Source organism: Schistocerca nitens, chromosome 6 (genome assembly GCF_023898315.1).
Source record: "Schistocerca nitens isolate TAMUIC-IGC-003100 chromosome 6, iqSchNite1.1, whole genome shotgun sequence".
Classification (NCBI taxonomy): domain Eukaryota; kingdom Metazoa; phylum Arthropoda; class Insecta; order Orthoptera; family Acrididae; genus Schistocerca; species Schistocerca nitens.
This window is the reverse complement of record NC_064619.1, coordinates 598,380,100-598,399,390: the sequence shown is the minus strand read 5'-3', so window position 1 is coordinate 598,399,390 and position 19,291 is coordinate 598,380,100. Positions and strand designations below refer to the sequence as shown.

The window sequence follows — 19,291 nt, the reverse complement described above, 5'->3', positions numbered from 1 at the left end:
CACGAAATAAGCGTCAAACGAAAAAACTACAACGAACGAAACTTGTCTAGCTTGAAGGGGGAAACCAGATGGCGCTATGGTTGGCCCGCTAGATGGCGCTGCCATAGGTAATGGATATCAACTGCGTTTTTTTTTAAATAGGAACCCCCATTTTTTATTACATGTCCGTGTAGTACGTAAAGAAATATGAATGTTTTAGTTGGACCACTTTTTTCGCAGTGTGTGTGTGCGTGTGTGTGCGTGAATATGTGCGTGTGTGTGGACGCATTCGTGTGGTGTGTGATGATGATTTCCTTACCTATGGCAGGTCCGACAGTGAGTAGCAGGATGCCGCAGGAGACCATGTTGAAGCCTATGCCGGCCGGCAGTTTGTGCTCGGGGCACACCTCGGCCACGCACAGGTTTGTGTTGATCATGGCGGCGCCTCGGGAGAAACCAGACAGAGCGTTCCATATGCACAGAGCCACCATGCCAGAAGACGTGGCTATCACTGCGGGAAAGGAGAGTAGCCAATAACAAAGAGGAGTCAGTGGCAGTAGTGCATGAAAGCGACGTTCCACCGGGTACTGTAGCAGAAGTAGTGTACCTGGCCCACATTGTAAGATCACATACAGGTGCCAAAATACAGGTGCATGGCAATGAAATAGACGATGGACTAAAAAAAAAAGTGATGTCAGAAAATTCGAAAATCCAAGACTGCGGAATTAGCTCCGTTTTGCTTTACAAACCCCCTCCAATGCAACAATGCAGCAGTTAAATTGAAGCAGCCAGTCAGTATGAACCTCAGAACTACCATCTCGTCCACCTATGTCCAAAAGTATCCGACTGACCTGGGTTGTGTAAAGCAGCTTGATGTCCAGTAGTATCCAAACAATGTGAATTGCATAGATTAGTGTAGCGTTGATAAGTATGCGAACTACCGGAACTATATTCCGATGTATCCTACAAACCGAATGGTATAAATTGGTGCCACGTTCAAAAGTGTCCATGTGACCCAAATTCATAATTTAGCGCCATGTTGAAAACCATTACTTGCTCCCAAGTTCAAAACTATATGAACATCTTGAACAGCGTAAATTTGTACCAGGACCAAAAGTATCAAAATCTGAATTGCATAAACTGACACAGTCTTCAAAACTATCCAACTGAAAAACTTTTGTAAACTGGCGCCGTGTTCAGAAATATGTAAATGGCCTTAATTATGTATATCAGTACATGTTGCAGTAGTATCCGAATTATCTAAGTTGCATAAACGAAATAGTCAATCGACATCTTTGAAATGATAACTATCACTTTGTGTTTGTTGCATTATTTTTCTGAAATTACAAAAATTTCTGCAGAAAAGAAAGATTCTTCAAAATATGGAGAACTGTTTCAAAGTACACCCTGATCATGTATCTAGGAACAAATATTCTATTTAAATTCTTTCAACCGAGAAAATCTTGTCAATTCAGCAATTAACAGCCTTTATATTACATTACTACTCTACTACACAACAAAAATCAGTAAGTGAAATATAATTAAAGGAAATACTATGGACAACTGCAAGTCAAAAACATTTTGAACAGGAACTAATGGCAACTAATGCAAATTTCCATTTTCAAGGGAGGGAAAATATTAACGGAATAAAAAATCTCAGTTCGTTTTCAAATATTACATGTTCCGTGATAGATGACCTGCTTCTATTTCAAGGAAGAATATGGTGTATGACGAATGAAGTGCAGCTTACCTGTTTTATGTAACTGGTTCTAAGAAAATACAGAACTGAATCGCCACAAAACTGTGTAATTAAAGAATTAACAGTATCTTCCAAATAGGTTTCATACATTACACACCACTTAAATACGTAGAACTCGTAAATCTGTAAATGCTTCACCAAACATAACCTCCGTCTCACGCTAAGAAAAACAGTAGAAGCTGACAGAACCTGCTTAAATCAGTTTCAAGTGCACTTTACTCCGCGTGATTCTAAAATGAGTCACTAGACTGAAACAACATTGAGGATATGTAACGTGACCGTAGGTACACTTTCCTCCAGGTACAACATCCATCCCTATAATTATTTTGTTGCCCTTATCTTACGATGAAGTATGAAAGAAGGTACTGAAATAAAAAAATTCAAAGTAGACGGCATGCATTATGTATCTGTCTGTGCCGAAGGAAACGTCATATCATCATCATCGTCATCATCTTTATCATGGGCGATATTTTATACTACAGTATACAGACACTTAACAAGTCTGCCTCAAACAAAATCCTTCCTACTCTCGTATCACTTCCCATTTTTGCCCTTTTCTATCATATTCGTTTCCCTACATTTTGACATATTCCTATAATCCTCGCAGCCTTATAATCTTCGATCTTCCCCTCAGTGTCCTTCTAAAAAAATCTAAGGTCTCTCATTTCCTTGGTATCCTTAAATTCTTCTTATTTGTCTCCATCTCTGGAGTTCTATTCATCAAGATACCTAATAGCCTTGAAATTGACTGTATGACTTTCCTTCATTGTCCATATTTCTGTAGCATAAGACTAACTGACGTGTGACACTTTTCACTTTTAGGTAACTTCTGTATTCCAGATTTGGCTTCTTAGGCTTTTGAGAATTGTACCGTTTTTATACTTCTACTACCATCTTTTTGTTGCTGTCACTTTCCTCAGTCACACTGTCTACCTACTTGAACCTCTCCATATTTTCCTAGTGCCTCTCCAATGCAATATTGTTGTTTTTGTGGTCTTCAGTCCAGAGACCGGTTTGATGCAGCATTCCATACTACACTATAGTGCAAGCTTCTTCATCTCCCAGTACTTACTGCAACCTACATCCCTCTGAATCTGTTTAGTGTATTCATCTCTTGGTCTCCCTCTATGATTTTTACTCTCCACGCTGCCCTCCAATACAAAATTGGTGATCCCTTGATGCATCAGAATATGCCCTACCACCCGATCCCTTCTTCTAGTCAAGATGCGCCATAAATATCTCTTCTCTCCAATTCTATTCAATACCTCCTCATTAGTTATGTGATCTACCCATCTAATCTTCAGCATTATTCTGCAGCACCACAATTCGAAAGGTTCTATTCTCTTCTTGTCTAAACTATTTATCGTCCACGTTTCATTTCCATACATGGCTACACTCCACACAAATACTTTCAGAAACGACTTCCTGTCACTTAAAACTATACTCGACGTAAACAAATTTCTCTTCTTCAGAAACGCTTTCCTTGCCATTGCCAGTCTACATTTTATATCCTCTCTATTTCGACCATCATCAGTTATTTTGCTCCCCAAATAGCAAAACTCATTTTCTACCTTAACGTGTCTCATTTCCTAATCTAATTCCCTCAGTACCACCCAATTTAATTGGACTATAGTCCATTATCCTCTTTTTGCTTTTGTTGATGTTCATCTTATATCCTCCTTTTAAGACGCTGTCCATTCCGTTCAGCTGCTCTTCCAGGTCCTTTGCTGTCTCTCACAGAATTACAATGTCATCGGTGAACGTCAAAGTTTTTATTTCTTCTCCATGGATTTTTATTCTTACCCCGAATTTTTCTTTTGTTTCCTTTACTGCTTGTTCAATATAGAAATTGAATAACATCGGAGATAGGCTACAACCCTCATTCACTCCCTTCCCAACTACTGCTTCCCTTTCACGCCCCTCGACTCTTATAACTGCCATCTGGTTTCTGTACAAATTGTAAATAGCCTTTCGCTCCCTGTATTTTACTCCTGCCACCTTCAGAATTTGAGCATTGTCAAAAACTTTCTTTAAGTCCACAAATGCGAGAAACGTAGGTTTGCCTTTCCTTAATCTGTTTGCTAAGGTAAGTCGTAGAGTCAGTATTGCCTCACGTGTTCCAACATTTCTACTTAATCGAAACTGATCTTCCCCGAGGTAGGCTTCTACCAGTTTCTCCATTCGCCTGTAAAGAATTCGTGTTAGTATTTTGCAGCCGTGGCTTATTAAACCGATAGTGCGGTAATTTTCACATCTGTCAACACCTGCTTTCATTGGGATGGGAATTAGCATACTCTTCTTGAAGTCTGAGGGTATTTCGCCTGTCTCATACATCTTGCTCACCAGATGGTAGAGTTTTGTCAGGCCTGGCTCTCCCAAGGCTGTCAGTAGTTGTAATGGAATATTGTCTACTCCTGGGGCCTTGTTTCGACTTAGGTCTTTCTGTGCTTTGTCAAACTCTTCACACAGTATCATATCTCATATTTCATTTTCATCTACATTCTCTTCCATTTCTATCATATTGTCCTCAAGAACATCGCCCTTGTATAGACCCTCTATATACTCCTTCCACCTTTCTGCTTTGCCTTCTTTGGTTAGAACTGGGTTTCCATCTGAGAATTGTCTTACCAGGCAAAATAACCACGTCATTCTGATTATTTACCTGGCCAAAGTGTCGAAGGTGGTCACATTTGTGCTATCCCTAAAAGAAAGGTACATTATCTGACAGAAACGACTATTCTTGCTTCTTATCTCGCTTGAATTAAGAGATAAGAAGAGACAAGAGTTAAAAAAAAAATTCAAAAAAATTATTCGCGCCTCATTTGCCGGAAACCTCTTTCCGTCGTTCTTCATTCGCGAAATAAATGTGGTTCCATTTACAGATGAACTTCCGAGTATATGTGCACACACACAAGAGACCTTCAGTAATATGACAATGTTGCCAAAATTTCGATGTTTACAGTCAGCATTGTTTAGCACGATATTCCTTCAGGGCTCAGCAGTTACTCTAGATCCTATGACACTATCCTGATCTCATAAGATACAATGTTTGATTTCGTCAGATACTTCTGTGAAAGGAATCTTAATAGAAATTCAAAAGTAATGTACATTTGTTTTTAGTGTTTTTAGCAAAGCCTGGGTCGCTGACCTGAACGGGTGAGGCCACAGAAGACAGTACCGACGAAGAACGTGAGGCGCGGCTTGACCCTGAGGCGGTCAGTGAAGGAGGGCAGGGTGAGCCTGGCGACGAGGTCGCCGGCAGCCATCATGGTGAGGCAGAGCGCCGTGTCGGACATGGAGAGCCGCAGGTGGCGCTGCAGGTACAAGGGCAGCAGCAGCGAGAAGTTGATGGCCGCCGTGATGGTGCACGCCGAGCCGAACATCACGTTCAGGTACACTTGGTTGCGCAGCAGGTCCAGGTCCATGAAGGCGATCACTCGGCGCCACACTGGTTGGGGCTCTGAGAAGTCGAAGACCAAATTTCACTTAAGATTCGATATTATTCTACCAAAAAATCGCAAGCATTGTTTCAAAATGGTAAAAGTTTAGTTCAGTATTCGTAAGAGTTTAAGTTGAATTGGTGTCAGGACTACGAGGAAAAGAAAGTCAATGAATACACCAGAAGAAATGAGTGAATTGGGTACTGGTAGGGCGTTTAGGTTAAAACTAGAGAAACTGGAAAGTGTCTGCCATTTTCTGGCTGACTCATTTGCTGTAGATTAATTTTTTCCACCGCTTAAGATTAATTTCGCCAGTTGATTCGGTATCAGAACGAGAATACATAAAACATAACTCAAAGAACTGCAATCCAACAAGTAGCTAGCACATTATCCTGCCCCTTCCTTCCTTCCTTGTTGTGAAGAAGGGGGCGGAGGAGGTTCGCTTACTTCGAATTAGTTGATTGATCATTACAATGCCAAATGCACGTTACCAACACCACTGCACGCGTGATTACATCCCCATTCTCACAATATGTTCAGTAGAACTGTATCTGCTGTTTCTGTGGGTGATTCCTGGATGCAATATTCTTCTCTTCGAGTCGTCAGTACCTTGCAGTCCACTCGTATGTGCCTCGGAAAACAGATGCTGGGTACAGCGAGGCTGAACTGTGGGGGAGGATATATAATTTAAAGTCCCACGCCACGCTTTCCTGTCTGTATGTGAAGCAAATATCAATAACTACTGTAGGGATTTTTATATGGTTTTCAGTAAAAATGGACTTATACATTGGAAGGTTTGTATATTTGATTTATTTGTTGCTGTATGAGGCAAATTGTCCCGCTGTATAGACTTACAAGGGACGTATGTAATCAGACATGTCGAAACCTGAGCTCAATTTTTTTATACAGGAAGAAACACCGAAAGAAACCCAATGTCAAAATGCTAAGACTCACTGCAAATTTTTTTTAAAAAAACAAGTTGAGAATTGCCAAATATGTAGCTTGCGAGGCGGTTGCAGCAACAGCTGCTATAGCTGAGTTCAAAAGAGCTTAGCTTTGGTTGACGGCAGTATGCTAAACAGATAACAAGGAACAACGCGATCGTAACATCTGACAGTTTCTCTGCCATAATATTTTTAGCATTTATTACACTACTGGCCATTAAAAGTGCTACACCAAGAAGAAATGCAGATGACAAACGGGTATTCATTGGAGAAATATATTGTACTAGAACTGACATGTGATTACATTTCCACGTAATTTAGGTGCATAGATCCTGAGAAATCAGTACACAGAACAACCACCTCTGGCCGCAATAACGGCCTTGATACGCCTGGGCATTGAGTCAAACAGAGCTTGGGTGGCGTGTACAGGTAGAGCTGCCCATCCAGCTTCAACACGATACCACAGTTCATCAAGAGTAGTGACTAGCGTATTGTGACGAGCCAGTTGCTAGGCCACTATTGAGCAGACGTTTTCAATTGATGAGAGATTTGGAGAATGTGCAGGTCAGGGCAGCAGTCGAACATTTACTGTATCCAGAAACGCCCGTACAGGACCTGCAACATACAGTCGTGCATTATCCTGCTGAAATGTAGGGTGTCGCAGGGATCGAATGAAGGATAGAGCCACGGGTCGTAACACATCTGAAATGTAGCGTCCACTGTTGAAAGTCCCGTCAATGCGAACAAGAGGTGACCGAGACGTGTAACCAATGGCACCCCATACCATCACGCCGGGTGATACGCCAGTATGGCGATGACGAATACACGCTTCCAATGTGCGTTCACCGCGATGTCCCCAAACCGGATGCGACCATCTTGATGCTGTAAACAGAACCTGGATTCATCCGAAAAAATGACGTTTTGCGATTCGTGCACCCAGGTTCGTCGTTGAGTACACCATTGCAGGCGCTCCTGTATGTGATGCAGCGTCAAAGGTAACCACAGCCATCATCTCTGAGCTGATAGTCCATGCTGCTGCAAACGTCGTCGAACTGTTAGTGCAGATGGTTGTTGTCTTGCAAACGTTCCCATCTGTTGACTCAGGGATCGAGACGTGACTGCACGATCCATTACAGCCATGCAGATAAGATGCCTGTTATCTCGACTACCAGTGATTCGAGGCCGTTGGGATCCAGCACGGCGTACCGTATTACCCTCCTGAACCCACCGATTCCATATTCTGCTAACAGTCATTGGATCTCGAGCAACTCGAGCAACAATGTCGCAATACGATAAACCGCAATCGCGATAGACTACAATCCGACCTTTATCAAAGTCGGAGACGTGATGTTACGCATTTCTCTTCCTTACACGTGGCATCACAACAACGTTTCACCAGGCAACGCCGGTCAACTGCTGTTTGTGTATGAGAAAGCGGTTGGAAACTTTCCTCATGTCAGCACGCTGTAGGTGTCGCCACCGGCGCCAACCTTGTGTGAATGCTCTGAAAAGCTAATCATTTGCATATCACAGCATCTTCTACCTGTCGGTTAAATTTCGCGTCTATAGCACGTCATCTTCGTGGTGTAGCAATTTTACTGGCCAGTAGTGTATTGACTTGAATTTGCATCTCATTTAATTGATACAATAATTAACATTTGCCTTAGCGGTATCACTAGGTGTTAACAAAAGAGATAAAACTGAATTAATTTTCTTAGTGTAATTTCATATATGCTGGTTAACAGCATTTGTCTTTGGGCAGATTTCAGAGTTTCACAGTCATGTAAAATCCAGTTACCTTTCAACCTTGTGAAGATGAAATACACTGATCAGCCATAACATAATGACCATCGAACCACCATCGATATGAACCCATCCAGGCGATAGCAGCGCCACATGGCGAAGAGTGACTGTTAGTCAGATACACGCACAGTGCATGTAGTATCGGTGAGAGTGCTGTCGCCGACCAGTGTGACGAGCAGTTCTAGGCGCTACAGTCTGGAACCTCGCGACCGCTACGGTCGCAGGTTCGAATTCTGCCTCGGGAATGGATGTGTGTGATGTCCTTAGGTTAGTTAGGTTTAAGTAGTTCTAAGTTCTAGAGGACTGATGACCTCAGAAGTTAAGTCCCATAGAGCTCAGAGCCATTTGAACCATTTGAAGAGTGCTGTCCGTGTGTAGAATGGGGAAGGCACGCGATCTACCTGAGTTTGACTGAGGGCTGATTCTGACGGCCCAGAGGTTCGGCACTAGCATTTCAGAAACTGCACCACTTGTCAGGTATTCGAGAAGTGCTATGGTGTATTCAAAACGCGGCGAAACCAAGGTGAAACCAGATCCAGATATCGTGGGCTGGGCGGCCACGTCTCATTAAAATTGTCGCACGTCTAGGCTAGGCAGACCGGTACAACAGAACTGGCGGTGAACTGTGGCGGAACTAATACAGACTTTAATGTTGAGCAGAGTAGGAGTGTGTCTGAACACGCAAGTACATCGAACGCTCCTAAGCAGGGCCTCCGCAATCGACGACACATTGTAAGTAGGCTGTTTAGGATTTTATGTTGGTAACGCCATGTAGCGATCTGTATGAAAATCACTGACTGTGCTGTGTGCAGTCTGTGGCTGGTTTGCATTGTTGGAATATTTGCTATTGTAGTGTTGGGCAGTTGGATGTGAACAGCGCGTAGCGTTGCGCAGTTGGAGGTGAGCCGCCAGCGGTGGTGGATGTGGGGAGAGAGATGGCGGAGTTTTGAGAGCGTATGATCTGGACGTGTGTCCATCAGAAAGAGTACTGTATATCATGAACTGACATATATATGATGACTCTGGAATATTATTAAGGTAAATATATTGTTTGTTGTCTATGAAAATCTTTCATTTATGAAATCTCCCCTTAGAAAAATTAATGAATAACTGTGCTGGTAAACCCCTTACGTTATTTGATTTTCAAACGGCTGAGCAAAACTGAACGTACTCAGACATTTATCTCTTTACTTATTCCGATCATCACTAAACTGACACACAATATTTTTAGCGCAACGCAATCTGACTTTCAATAATCCCTACAAAAGAATGGCCGTGACTAACAATAACCTACACCTTTCATGCATCACTTACCTCACAAAAATCTTCGTTACTCGAACTACTGCAATACAGCGAGCGCCAATACTGCCAGCTAAATAAAAGATTCTAACTACTGAAGGCACTAACTACTGATAGGCATAGTTAGCAAATGAAAGATTTTGATAGAGAACAAACAACGTATTTACCTTGTCGTTTATCGGCTAACAAAGTCATCAGAAGACCAAAACAAACTGCAAAACGATTTGGAAAAGATACTTGAATGGTGCGAAAAGTGGCAGTTGACGCTAAATAACGAAAAGTGTGAGGTCATCCACATGAGTTCTAAAAGGAACTCGTTAAACTTCGGTTACACGATAATCAGTCTAATCTAAAAGCCGTAAATTCAACTAAATACCTAGGTATTTCAATTACGGACAACTTAAATTGGAAAGAATATATAGAACATGTTATGGGGAAGCCTAACCAAAGGCTGCCTTTTATTGGCAGGACACGTAGAAAATGTAACAGACCTACTAAGGAGACTGTCTACACTACGCTTTTAGAATACTGCTGCGCGGTGTGGCATCTTTACCAAGTAGGACAGACGGAGTACATCGAAAAAGTTCAAAGAAGGGCAGCATGTTTTTTACTATCGCGAAATATGAGAGAGAGTGTCACAGAAATGAGACGGGATTTGGGCAGGAAATCATTAGAAGAAAGGCGTTTCTCGTTGCGACGGAATCTTCTCACGAAATTCCAATCACCAACTTTCTCCTCCGAATGCGAAAATATTTTGTTGACACGGACCTACATAGGGCGGAACGATCACCACGATAAAATAAGCCGCGCGGGATTAGCCGAGCGGTCTATCGCTGCAGTCATGGACTGGGCGGCTAATCCCAGCGGAGGTTCGAGTCCTCCCTCGGGCATCGGTGTGTGTGTGTTTGTTCTTAGGATAATTTAGGTTAAGTAGAGTGTAAGCTTAGGGACTGATGACCTTAGCAGTTAAGTCCCATAAGATTTCACACACATTTGAACTTTTTTTTTTTTTTGATAAAATAGGGGAAATCAGAGCTCGTACGGAAAGATATAGGTGTTCATTCTTTGCGCACGCTATACGAGATTGGAATAATAGAGGATTGTGAAGGTGGTTCGATGAACCCTCTGCCAGGCACTTAAACGTGATTTGCAGAGTATCCATGTAGATGTAGATGTACTGTCGCCAGAATGGCTGCAGCTGACAAGCTGTTCTTTGCGACAGCTCATGGAACTGCAACCACTGAATGAGACTGGATGCTCAAGAAAGTTCTAGTAATTCACAGGAATCTGTTCGTTGGTACTCACTCTGTCGAACTGAACTCGTGTCCTCTTCGCTAGTGGTGGGCAGACGCTTGCTGTAATGGACAGGCACGGCTTCGTTCACGTCGCCCAGTTCGGAGTTGGCTAGTGACGTCACGGAGGTGAAATGCCTCGGCTGCCGGAGCTTGGTGCGATCCACATCCACTGTAGGGCAGTCCGTGGACCCGTCTGGCTCGCCCTTGAGAGGCTTGAACTCGCTGGCGACGGGTCGGCGCTCGGCGTGCCACTCCAGCGGGTGGAAGAGGAGGCTGCCCACGGGTCCGTGCATGGCCACGGCTCCCAGAACCAACATGGTGCCGGTGAAGCCGTAGTTCTCCAGCAGGAAACGCACCACATGCGGCATCGCCATCTGGCCCACGTTTCCACCCGACATGTACATGCCGACGGCACGACCTCGTGCCTTCAAGAAGTACGTTTTCACTACCATAAAGCCGGAGGGAGCGACCAGCCCAAAGCCGAGACCTGTCGAAAGTGAGCTCAACATAAGTACGTTTCCCGAACCCTGTAGTCCCACCAATATCAAAAAACATTATTTACAAAATTTTGACATAATTAACTCTCATTATCATAGTAAGGATGGTCGAAGTAGAGAGGATGTAAAATGTAGACTGGCAATGGCAAGGAATGCGTTTCGGAAGAAGAAAAATTTGTTAACATCGAGTATAGATTTAAATGTCAGGAAGTCGTTTCTGAAAGTATTTGTATGGAGTGTAGCCATGTATGGAAGCGAAACATGGACGATAAACAGATTGGACAAGAAGAGAATAGAAGCTTTTGAAATGTGCTGCTACAAAAGAATGCTGAAGAATAGATGGGTAGATCACATAACTAATGAGGAGGTATTGAATAGAATTGGGGAGAAGAGGAGTTTGTGGCACAACTTGACTAGAAGAAGGGATCGGTTGGTAGGACATGTTCTGAGACATCGAGGTATCACCAGTTTAATATTGGAGGGCAGCGTGGAGGGTAAAAATCGTAGAGAGAGACCAAGAGATGAATACACTAAGCAGATTCAGAAGGATGTAGGCTGCAGTAGGTACTGGGACATGAAGAAGCTTGCACAGGATAGAGTAGCATGGAGAGCTACATCAAACCAGTCTGAAGACCACAACAACAGCATCATAGTAAGCAAACCATACAAGAAGGAATTGGTAAAACCTTAGCACTCAGTTGTTTTAAGTTGGTCATTTCATTTTGGAATATAATTTGAAAATTTATTTCTCAAAACTAATATTACCATAGCAAACAAAGAATGTGAGATGAAACTGGCAAAAAGTAAACAATCAGTATGTTTTAAGGAGATGGTTTCACGTCAGTACCTCTGGGATACACAGTTCTGAACTACCCATCATTTCATGCTATACATTTGAAAGCATATTCTTCTTTTGCACAAACATAATTCCACATCTCGAAGTCCCGTGAACTTAAAATGCCTAAAACAAGTTACAGTCCAAAATAACAAGCAAAAATGGACCTACATTTTAAAGAAATTGTCTGTCAAAACTATATTCTGCCCCAGTGGTTTCATATCGAAACTACTCATAAGAGCAGTAGTGCATAATTAATATTATAATAGCTTTAGACATACTTGGCAACAGCGTTACCACAGTGGATACACCGCTTCCCGTCAGATCACCGCAGTTAAGCGCTGTCGGGCGTGGCCGGCACTTGGATGGGTGACCATCCGGGCCGCCGTCCACTGCTGTCATTTTTCTGGGTGCACTCAGACTTGGGATGCCGATTGAGGAGCTACTCGACCGAGTAGTGGCGGCTCAGGTCAAAGAAAACCATCATAACGACCGGGAGAGCGGTGTGCTGACCACACGTCCCTTCTATCCGCATCCTCATCTGAGGATGACAGGGCAGTCGGATGGTCTCGATGGGCCACTTGTGGCCTGAAGATGGAGTGATCTCCTAAAATCATGTAGTACATTCCTGCGCCGACCCTATAAATGTCTCCCACAATGCATTACGTTCGTAGAAGTACCTCAGTGTACCACTAGATGTCTCTTTACTGCAACAGCGTCGGTGATTTCATGTTAAAAGCACAAAAGGAAGGTATTCTGTTTGCCATAAAAGAATTCATGAAAGCCTACAAATACAAAATCAGTCATCAGGAGATGGAAGTAACTAATATTGATGTATCCTGTTTGCCATAAAAGATTTCATGAAAGCCTGCAAATACAAAATCAGTCATCTTGTTTATAAAATTAAGAGCGAATAATCAGGATAAACAATTCAGTTGTTAGCAAAGAGCAAGAATTATATAAGAAGGAGACTAGCGCAGAAAAAGATGGCATTCACGGCTGGTCCCGGCGGAGGTTCGGGTCGTCCCTCGGGCATGGGTGTGTGTGTTTGTCCTTAGGATAATTTAGGTTAAGCGGTGTGTAAGCTTAGGGACTGATCACCTTAGCAGTTAGGTCCCTTAAGATTTCGCACACATTTGAACATTTTTGATGGCATTCATCGCTAAAAGTATTGTACCGTATGTAAATAAGGGCTTCAGTCTATACTAACAATAAAATTATAAAACCGTCGTGTCTGTCTGTTTGTGTATTTGGATACGCTGATCCTCAAAATTAATTGACGAATTTTGTGCGTTTTTTGCAGGTACCGTGAGAGTAATTTGGAACAGCGTATAGGCTTTATTTAATCAAAACTGGACTGATTTAAAATTTTATCTAGAAACATCATGTCAGTCTATTTGTCTGTTTTAACACGCTAATTTCCAAGAGCACTACTCGAATTTTCATGGGGTTTTCACAGTTAACGGGAGCTTAGCTTGAGGCAACATACAGGTTTTACTTCATCAAAATCGGATTATGCAAAAAACATACCGTAATTTACTGTTTTATATACATGAATGTGTTTGTCTGTTCCTTTTCGCGCCTAACCGCTGAAACGATTTTGATAAAATTTAGTATGGATGTAGCGTGAACTCCGAGGAAGAACATAGGCTACTTAAAAAGCAGTATAAGGTATTTATTGATTTGTAGAATATTACGCGAATTAGGGAAATATAGTTAATCTTTGAAAAAGCTATTTGTTCTTTCACTTTTGTACTTCATCATATTTGTGAAAACGTTTTGTTGATTGGTATGTTCTACATAGTACGTTCCGACATAATGTATGCAATGCTTGTCCTCAAGATGTTTCATCCATATTTCTATACTATAATGTAATACGCGCGATAAAGTAAACAGTTAGAAGTGTAAAGTAGAAGACAAAACACATTTTTTCACATCACTGAACATAAATTATGTTAAAAAATTATCAAATTTGTTGCATATTGTAACATTGTACAATGCATGGCTACTTCAGTAGCACACTATATAGATGCGCGTACCTGACAAGACCCCTTCACATGCATTGATCGGCAGCAACACAGTATACGTACCACGTCATCATGTTTGCCGGTACTTAGGGGAGTAGGCGCATCGAGTTATTGTGTTACGCTTACCTGAAAATACAGACATGCGAGAGCAGCTGACGTTATTGCACGTACAATAGCTTACTTGCTTACCATCACTCGTCATAAGAGAACTACTCATATGCGAGCATAGCATCGACTATAAGCTAGATACAGATAATTTCAAACCTTTAGGAAACCCTCCTAAATTTTCACTATTCATGCTGCAAAACTTCAGCATCTGACATGATTATTTAATTTAACTTAATTTATTATTTCTTTACTACAAACTCCATTCGCAACACATTGTGGCCCAGTGACATGGCGCATTGTCATCCATAAAAATTCCATCTTGTCTGGGAACATTAAGTCGATGAATGGCTACAAATGGTGTCCAAACTGCCGCATGTAACCATTTCCAGTCAATGAACGATTCACTTGGGCCAGAGGACAGAGTCCATGCAAATACAGCTCACACAATTATGGAGCCACCACTAGCTTGCACAGTGCCTTGTTGACAACATGGGTCCATGGCTTCGTAGGGTCTGCGCCACACACGAAAGCTGCCATCAGCTCTTACAAACTGAAATCGGAGTTCATCTGACCAGGACACGGTTTTTCAGTCGTCTAGTGTCAAACCGATCTGGTCTCGAGCCCAGGAGAGGCGCTGCAGACGATGTCGTGCTGTTAGCAAAGGCACTGGCGGCGCTTGTCTGCTGCTATAGCCCATTAACGCCAAATTTCGCCTCAGTGTCCTAACGGATACTTCTGTGGTACGCCCCATATTGATTTTTGCGGTTGTTTCACGCTGTGTTGACTTCTTGTTAGAGCCGACCGAAGTGGCCGTGCGGTTAAAGGCGCTGCAGTCTGGAACCGCAAGACCGCTACGGTTGCAGGTTCGAATCCTGCCTCGGGCATGGATGTTTGTGATGTCCTTAGGTTAGTTAGGTTTAACTAGTTCTAAGTTCTAGGGGACTAATGACCTCAGCAGTTGAGTCCCATAGTGCTCAGAGCCATTTGAACCATTTTTGAACTGCTTGTTAGCACTGACAGCTCTACACAAACGCCGCTGCACTCGGTCGTTAAGTGAAGGCCGTCGGCCTCTGCCTTGTCCGTGGTGAGAGGTAATGCCTGAAATTTGGTGCTCTCGGCACACTTTTGACACTGTGGATCTTGGAATACTGAATTCCCTAACGACTTCAGAAATGGAATGCCCCATTCGTCTAGCTCCAACTACCATTCCGCGTGCAAATCCGTTAATTAGTCGTGCCGCCGCAATCACGTTGGAAACAATTTCACATGAATCACCAAGTATAAATAACAGCTCCACCAATACACTGCCGTTTTGTACCTTGTGTTCACTGTAATACAGCCATATGTACACGATTCGTATTAGGCATACAGCACTCTGTCTTCAGGCCACAAGTGGCCCATCGGGACCATCCGACCGCCGTGTCATCCTCACTGAGGATGCGGATAGGACGGGCGTGTGGTCAGCACACCGCTCTCCCGGTTATTACGATGGTTTTCTTTGGCCGGAGGCGCTGCTATTTGGTCGAGTAGCTCCTTAGTTGGCATCACGAGGCTGAGTGCAGCCCGATAAATGGCAACAGCGCATGGCATCCCGGATGGTCACCCATCCTACTACAGGCCACGCCAGACAGCGCTTAAGTTCGGTGATCTGACGTGAACCGGTGTATCCACTGCGGCAAGGCCGTTACCGTATTAGGCATATGGTCATGTTTATTTCGTAACGAAGCGTTTTCCCTATATAGAGCTCTTATAGAAGAGTCCGATATGAGTAAAATAAATCAGAAAATAAACTGAGAATGCATTTAATGGAGGTTTGCAGTTGGTTGCAGAAAAAATTACATTAATTATACACAGAAGACTGGAAAGAGACTACTCCACTGGGATGAATATAATTAGAAATGTTGGGTATAGAGGAACACTGAGAATTAGATGAGTAGATTTAGTAACTGACATTTAGTTACCGAGCAGAATTGAGGAAAAAGAAATTTATGGTTTGTTGGACCTGAGGCAAGAAATAATACTATATTTAGTAAAGGAGCAAAGTGTGGGTTAATAATTGTAGAAAGAAGTCGAGGCTCGGTTACACTGTTCAGATTCTATTGAACGCATGTATCAGTAGTTATGCAGAGATGAAGACTGCAGAGGATAGACTAACGTGCAAAGCAGCATCAAACCAGCTGAAAGTAACATAACTCACATCATGCTGTCAATCTAATACAGAGTAGAACATCATTTAAACTTGAGCCAAAAGATCTCATATCTGAGAAAGATCATCGATCTAATAAATACGCTCGTAGTACTTAATGCCCGTTATTGCTCTTATAGTACTCTCTAAGCTCAGAATCGTAAAAATCTGCAAATTAATGCACAATTTCACATTACTACCGAGAGCGCATTAGTAAAAGCAAATAGGCCGAGGACATGTAGCTTAGGCCAACTACAATCGGAAAATACTAACGTGGCCCAGTGAGTCATCGTTCATCCTGTTTCCAACAGCAGATAGACCACTTCTATTGCAGAAGATCAAAATGAAAACTACATTTGTACGTGGCAGTGTCATGGTGACGGTCGAATTACAGCAATAATTTTGTAGAGACGTAATCATCCATAGACATTCAGCTGTAGTACTCACGTGATGGCTTGCGTAAATAAAAGATGTTATCGTTTAGTTTAATTTTTACTGTATAGTTTGCGAGGTGCCGGGGCTATCAGTGAATTTAACACTAAATTCTAGAATCTACATATATAAATGATGCTCTAAGCCCCCCCTATTCTAACTCCGACTTTTGCTGTTGCACAAGGATTAAAAAGAAACGCGAACTGACTGTAATAGACCCTGCAAGTGGAGTAGAAAAGAGTTTGGCACCTGCAATAATTTAATTTGATAAATAAGTTAAATAAACGAAGGTTTCATTACGTAGAGAGAAATGATGGGTTGCTCTACCGATTAATAGAATGAAAGTTCTGTCCAAAATAACAATATGATTTATTAAGACTAAACACAAAATAATAAAAGAAACACATGAAATATTTATAATACATCAAATTGGCTCAAATTGGAGACTCATACAAACACTGTAAAGGTGAAGTTGTCCCTAAACTAGATCGTGAGGTTTAAGACGAAGTGGTATGTGGAGCCAATTCCTTGCCACTCAAATCTCAAGAGAGACACACAGCTAACCCAACAGTAATTGCTGCTACTCAAGACAGAACAAAGTTAGAAAAAGACGAACAGGCGCGCTCTGCTGAGCTCTGATTATCACCTACGAAAATCCCTATCTGCCGGTGCTGCGGACATACATTACCAAACTGTCTTCTTAACTGCCCGAACACGATCTGGCGTACCGGAGGCGAGGGCTGGTTGCTTCGACGTCCTCGACCGAAAGACGAGAGCCGACTACTTGAGCACCCGTACAGGCCGAACACAGAACATTCCCGCCCCCACGACAGTGGCCGTGGTTAAACGTTCCAATCAGCAACTCGAAAACCGACGGAAAATTCCACTTCATTGCCGGGGCACTACCATTCCACCAATGGAGATTCTTGGCGCCAATTTCTGCGCTGATTTTGCTACGTCACGGAGCTATGCCCTGAGCAAGTCAATCACAGTTACTATTTTGCAGAAAGCGCGGGAATTTTCCCGCCACAACTGCCTGGGTACACAAGTCATTCCCACGCCTCGCTGGTAGCCCGCCAGAAAGTGTTTTCGCTAAGATTCTGCGAAGTAACGGAACCTCTAGCCCAGCCGCTACTTCAAACCCCTCCGGGCGTGTCTTTTGACAATGTCGGCGTCTGCAAAGCATTCACTCGACATCCTCACACCCGTCGGCTTAACCCTCTCCAGTTCAACAGAGCCCGCCTGTCACCGGACCACCCGGGTGACGAGAGACGCTGCGTGGGAAGTCCGCGTGTGAGGGAATAGCAACTTTCCACCGCATGCAATTAGAGAGGAGAATCGTAAGATAGAAATATGAGAGGGGGCTCATGCCACCTCTCAAGTTTTGCAGTAATATTTTATTATGACCAGTATAGTCAGCCTCCCTTGGGTAAAATAACACTTATCGAAATAATACCACAGCTAAGGACTTGTATATGCTTTGTTGTATTATATGCTTCAAAAGATAATTCTCAAGAAAAATGTTGTCTACCAAACTTTTGATGTCGGAATTCACATATTTGCTTGTCGTCTAATGAACATGTGGTTGAAGTTAAACATTCTCCCTGGCACTTCATTCACCAAATGCATTATCATCAATGACTATCAGTATCTTTTAGAGGGTAAACTCCACTGCATTCATTTAGAATCATCAGTAATGGGAATATTTTAATAAATCAAACGCAGAAATAATCCTTATAATGTGATCTTTAATTACCAATATTCACTTTTCCGCATAATCCCCTGCCAATTGGATACATTTCTGCCAACGATGAACAAGTTTTCTAGAGCCGTCACGGAAGAAGTCGACACTTTGTTTCCGCAACCACAGTCTCACAGTACTCTCAACGTCTTCATCAGAAGAATAATGATGTCCCCGCAGTTCGTCTTTCACTATCGGGAACAGATGGAAGTCAGTCGGTGCTAAATCTGGACTGAATGGAGGATTCCGCAAGGTGGTGAGATTCAGTCTCTGAAGTTCTGCTGTGGTGACACGTGAAGTGTGTGTTTTGGCATTGTCATGCTGCACGAAAACATTTCCCTTTTCCTTTCGGACCCTTGTTAGCCGTCGTTCGCAGCGTTGTGATGTAACGCTCTGAATTTATTGTTGTTCCACGATCAAGGAAATCAACATGGATAACCATCTGCGTCCCAGAACACTGTGGCCATGATCCTTCCAGTTGACGGCTGCGTCTTGAATTTCTTTTTCTGGGTTGAGTCTTTGTGTCGATATTCCATAGACTGACGTTTCGTCTCCAGGTCGTAATGGTGTACCCACGTTTCGTCTCCTGTCACAATTGAATGGAGAAAGGCATCACCTTCAATGTCGTAACGTGAGAGGAGTTCCTGGCAAATTTCAAGTCTGGGCGCTTTCATTTCAGCAGTCAGCATCCGGGGTACCCATTGTGCACAGATCTCCCGATAGCCAAGCAAAGCAATAATGTGACTCCACACGTTCTTGTGAAATGCCGATTGTGCTAACAATTTCTCTGTGAGTGATACGACGATCGTCGTGAATCAATATGTCAACATTCTGCTTGTGAAACTCGGTGATTGCTGCCACAGGACGTCCAACTCTTTGTTTGTCACGTCGCCCAACGACGCACAGTACTCACATCAACACAATCACCATAAACTGCTTTCATTCTC

General features: G+C 42.8%; 1 protein-coding gene and 1 pseudogene across 5 annotated transcripts in view; both read right to left on the bottom strand.

The window, feature by feature from the left end:
• The window catches only part of LOC126262900 (monocarboxylate transporter 2-like), a 146,742-nt gene that overhangs the window by 17,549 nt on the left and 109,902 nt on the right, over positions 1-19,291 (bottom strand). For 4 of the 5 annotated variants that reach the window (XM_049959799.1, XM_049959798.1, XM_049959797.1 and 1 more), the window contains 3 exons: positions 10,530-11,006; positions 4,887-5,198; positions 299-490 (listed from right to left, as the gene is read on the bottom strand). In XM_049959799.1, coding sequence (XP_049815756.1) covers positions 299-490; positions 4,887-5,198; positions 10,530-11,006 — 981 coding nt within the window. The remainder of the gene's footprint in view (positions 1-298; positions 491-4,886; positions 5,199-10,529; positions 11,007-19,291) is intronic. The other variant, XM_049959801.1, reaches the window with a different exon arrangement.
• LOC126191870 (5S ribosomal RNA) lies at positions 15,558-15,675 on the bottom strand (annotated as a pseudogene).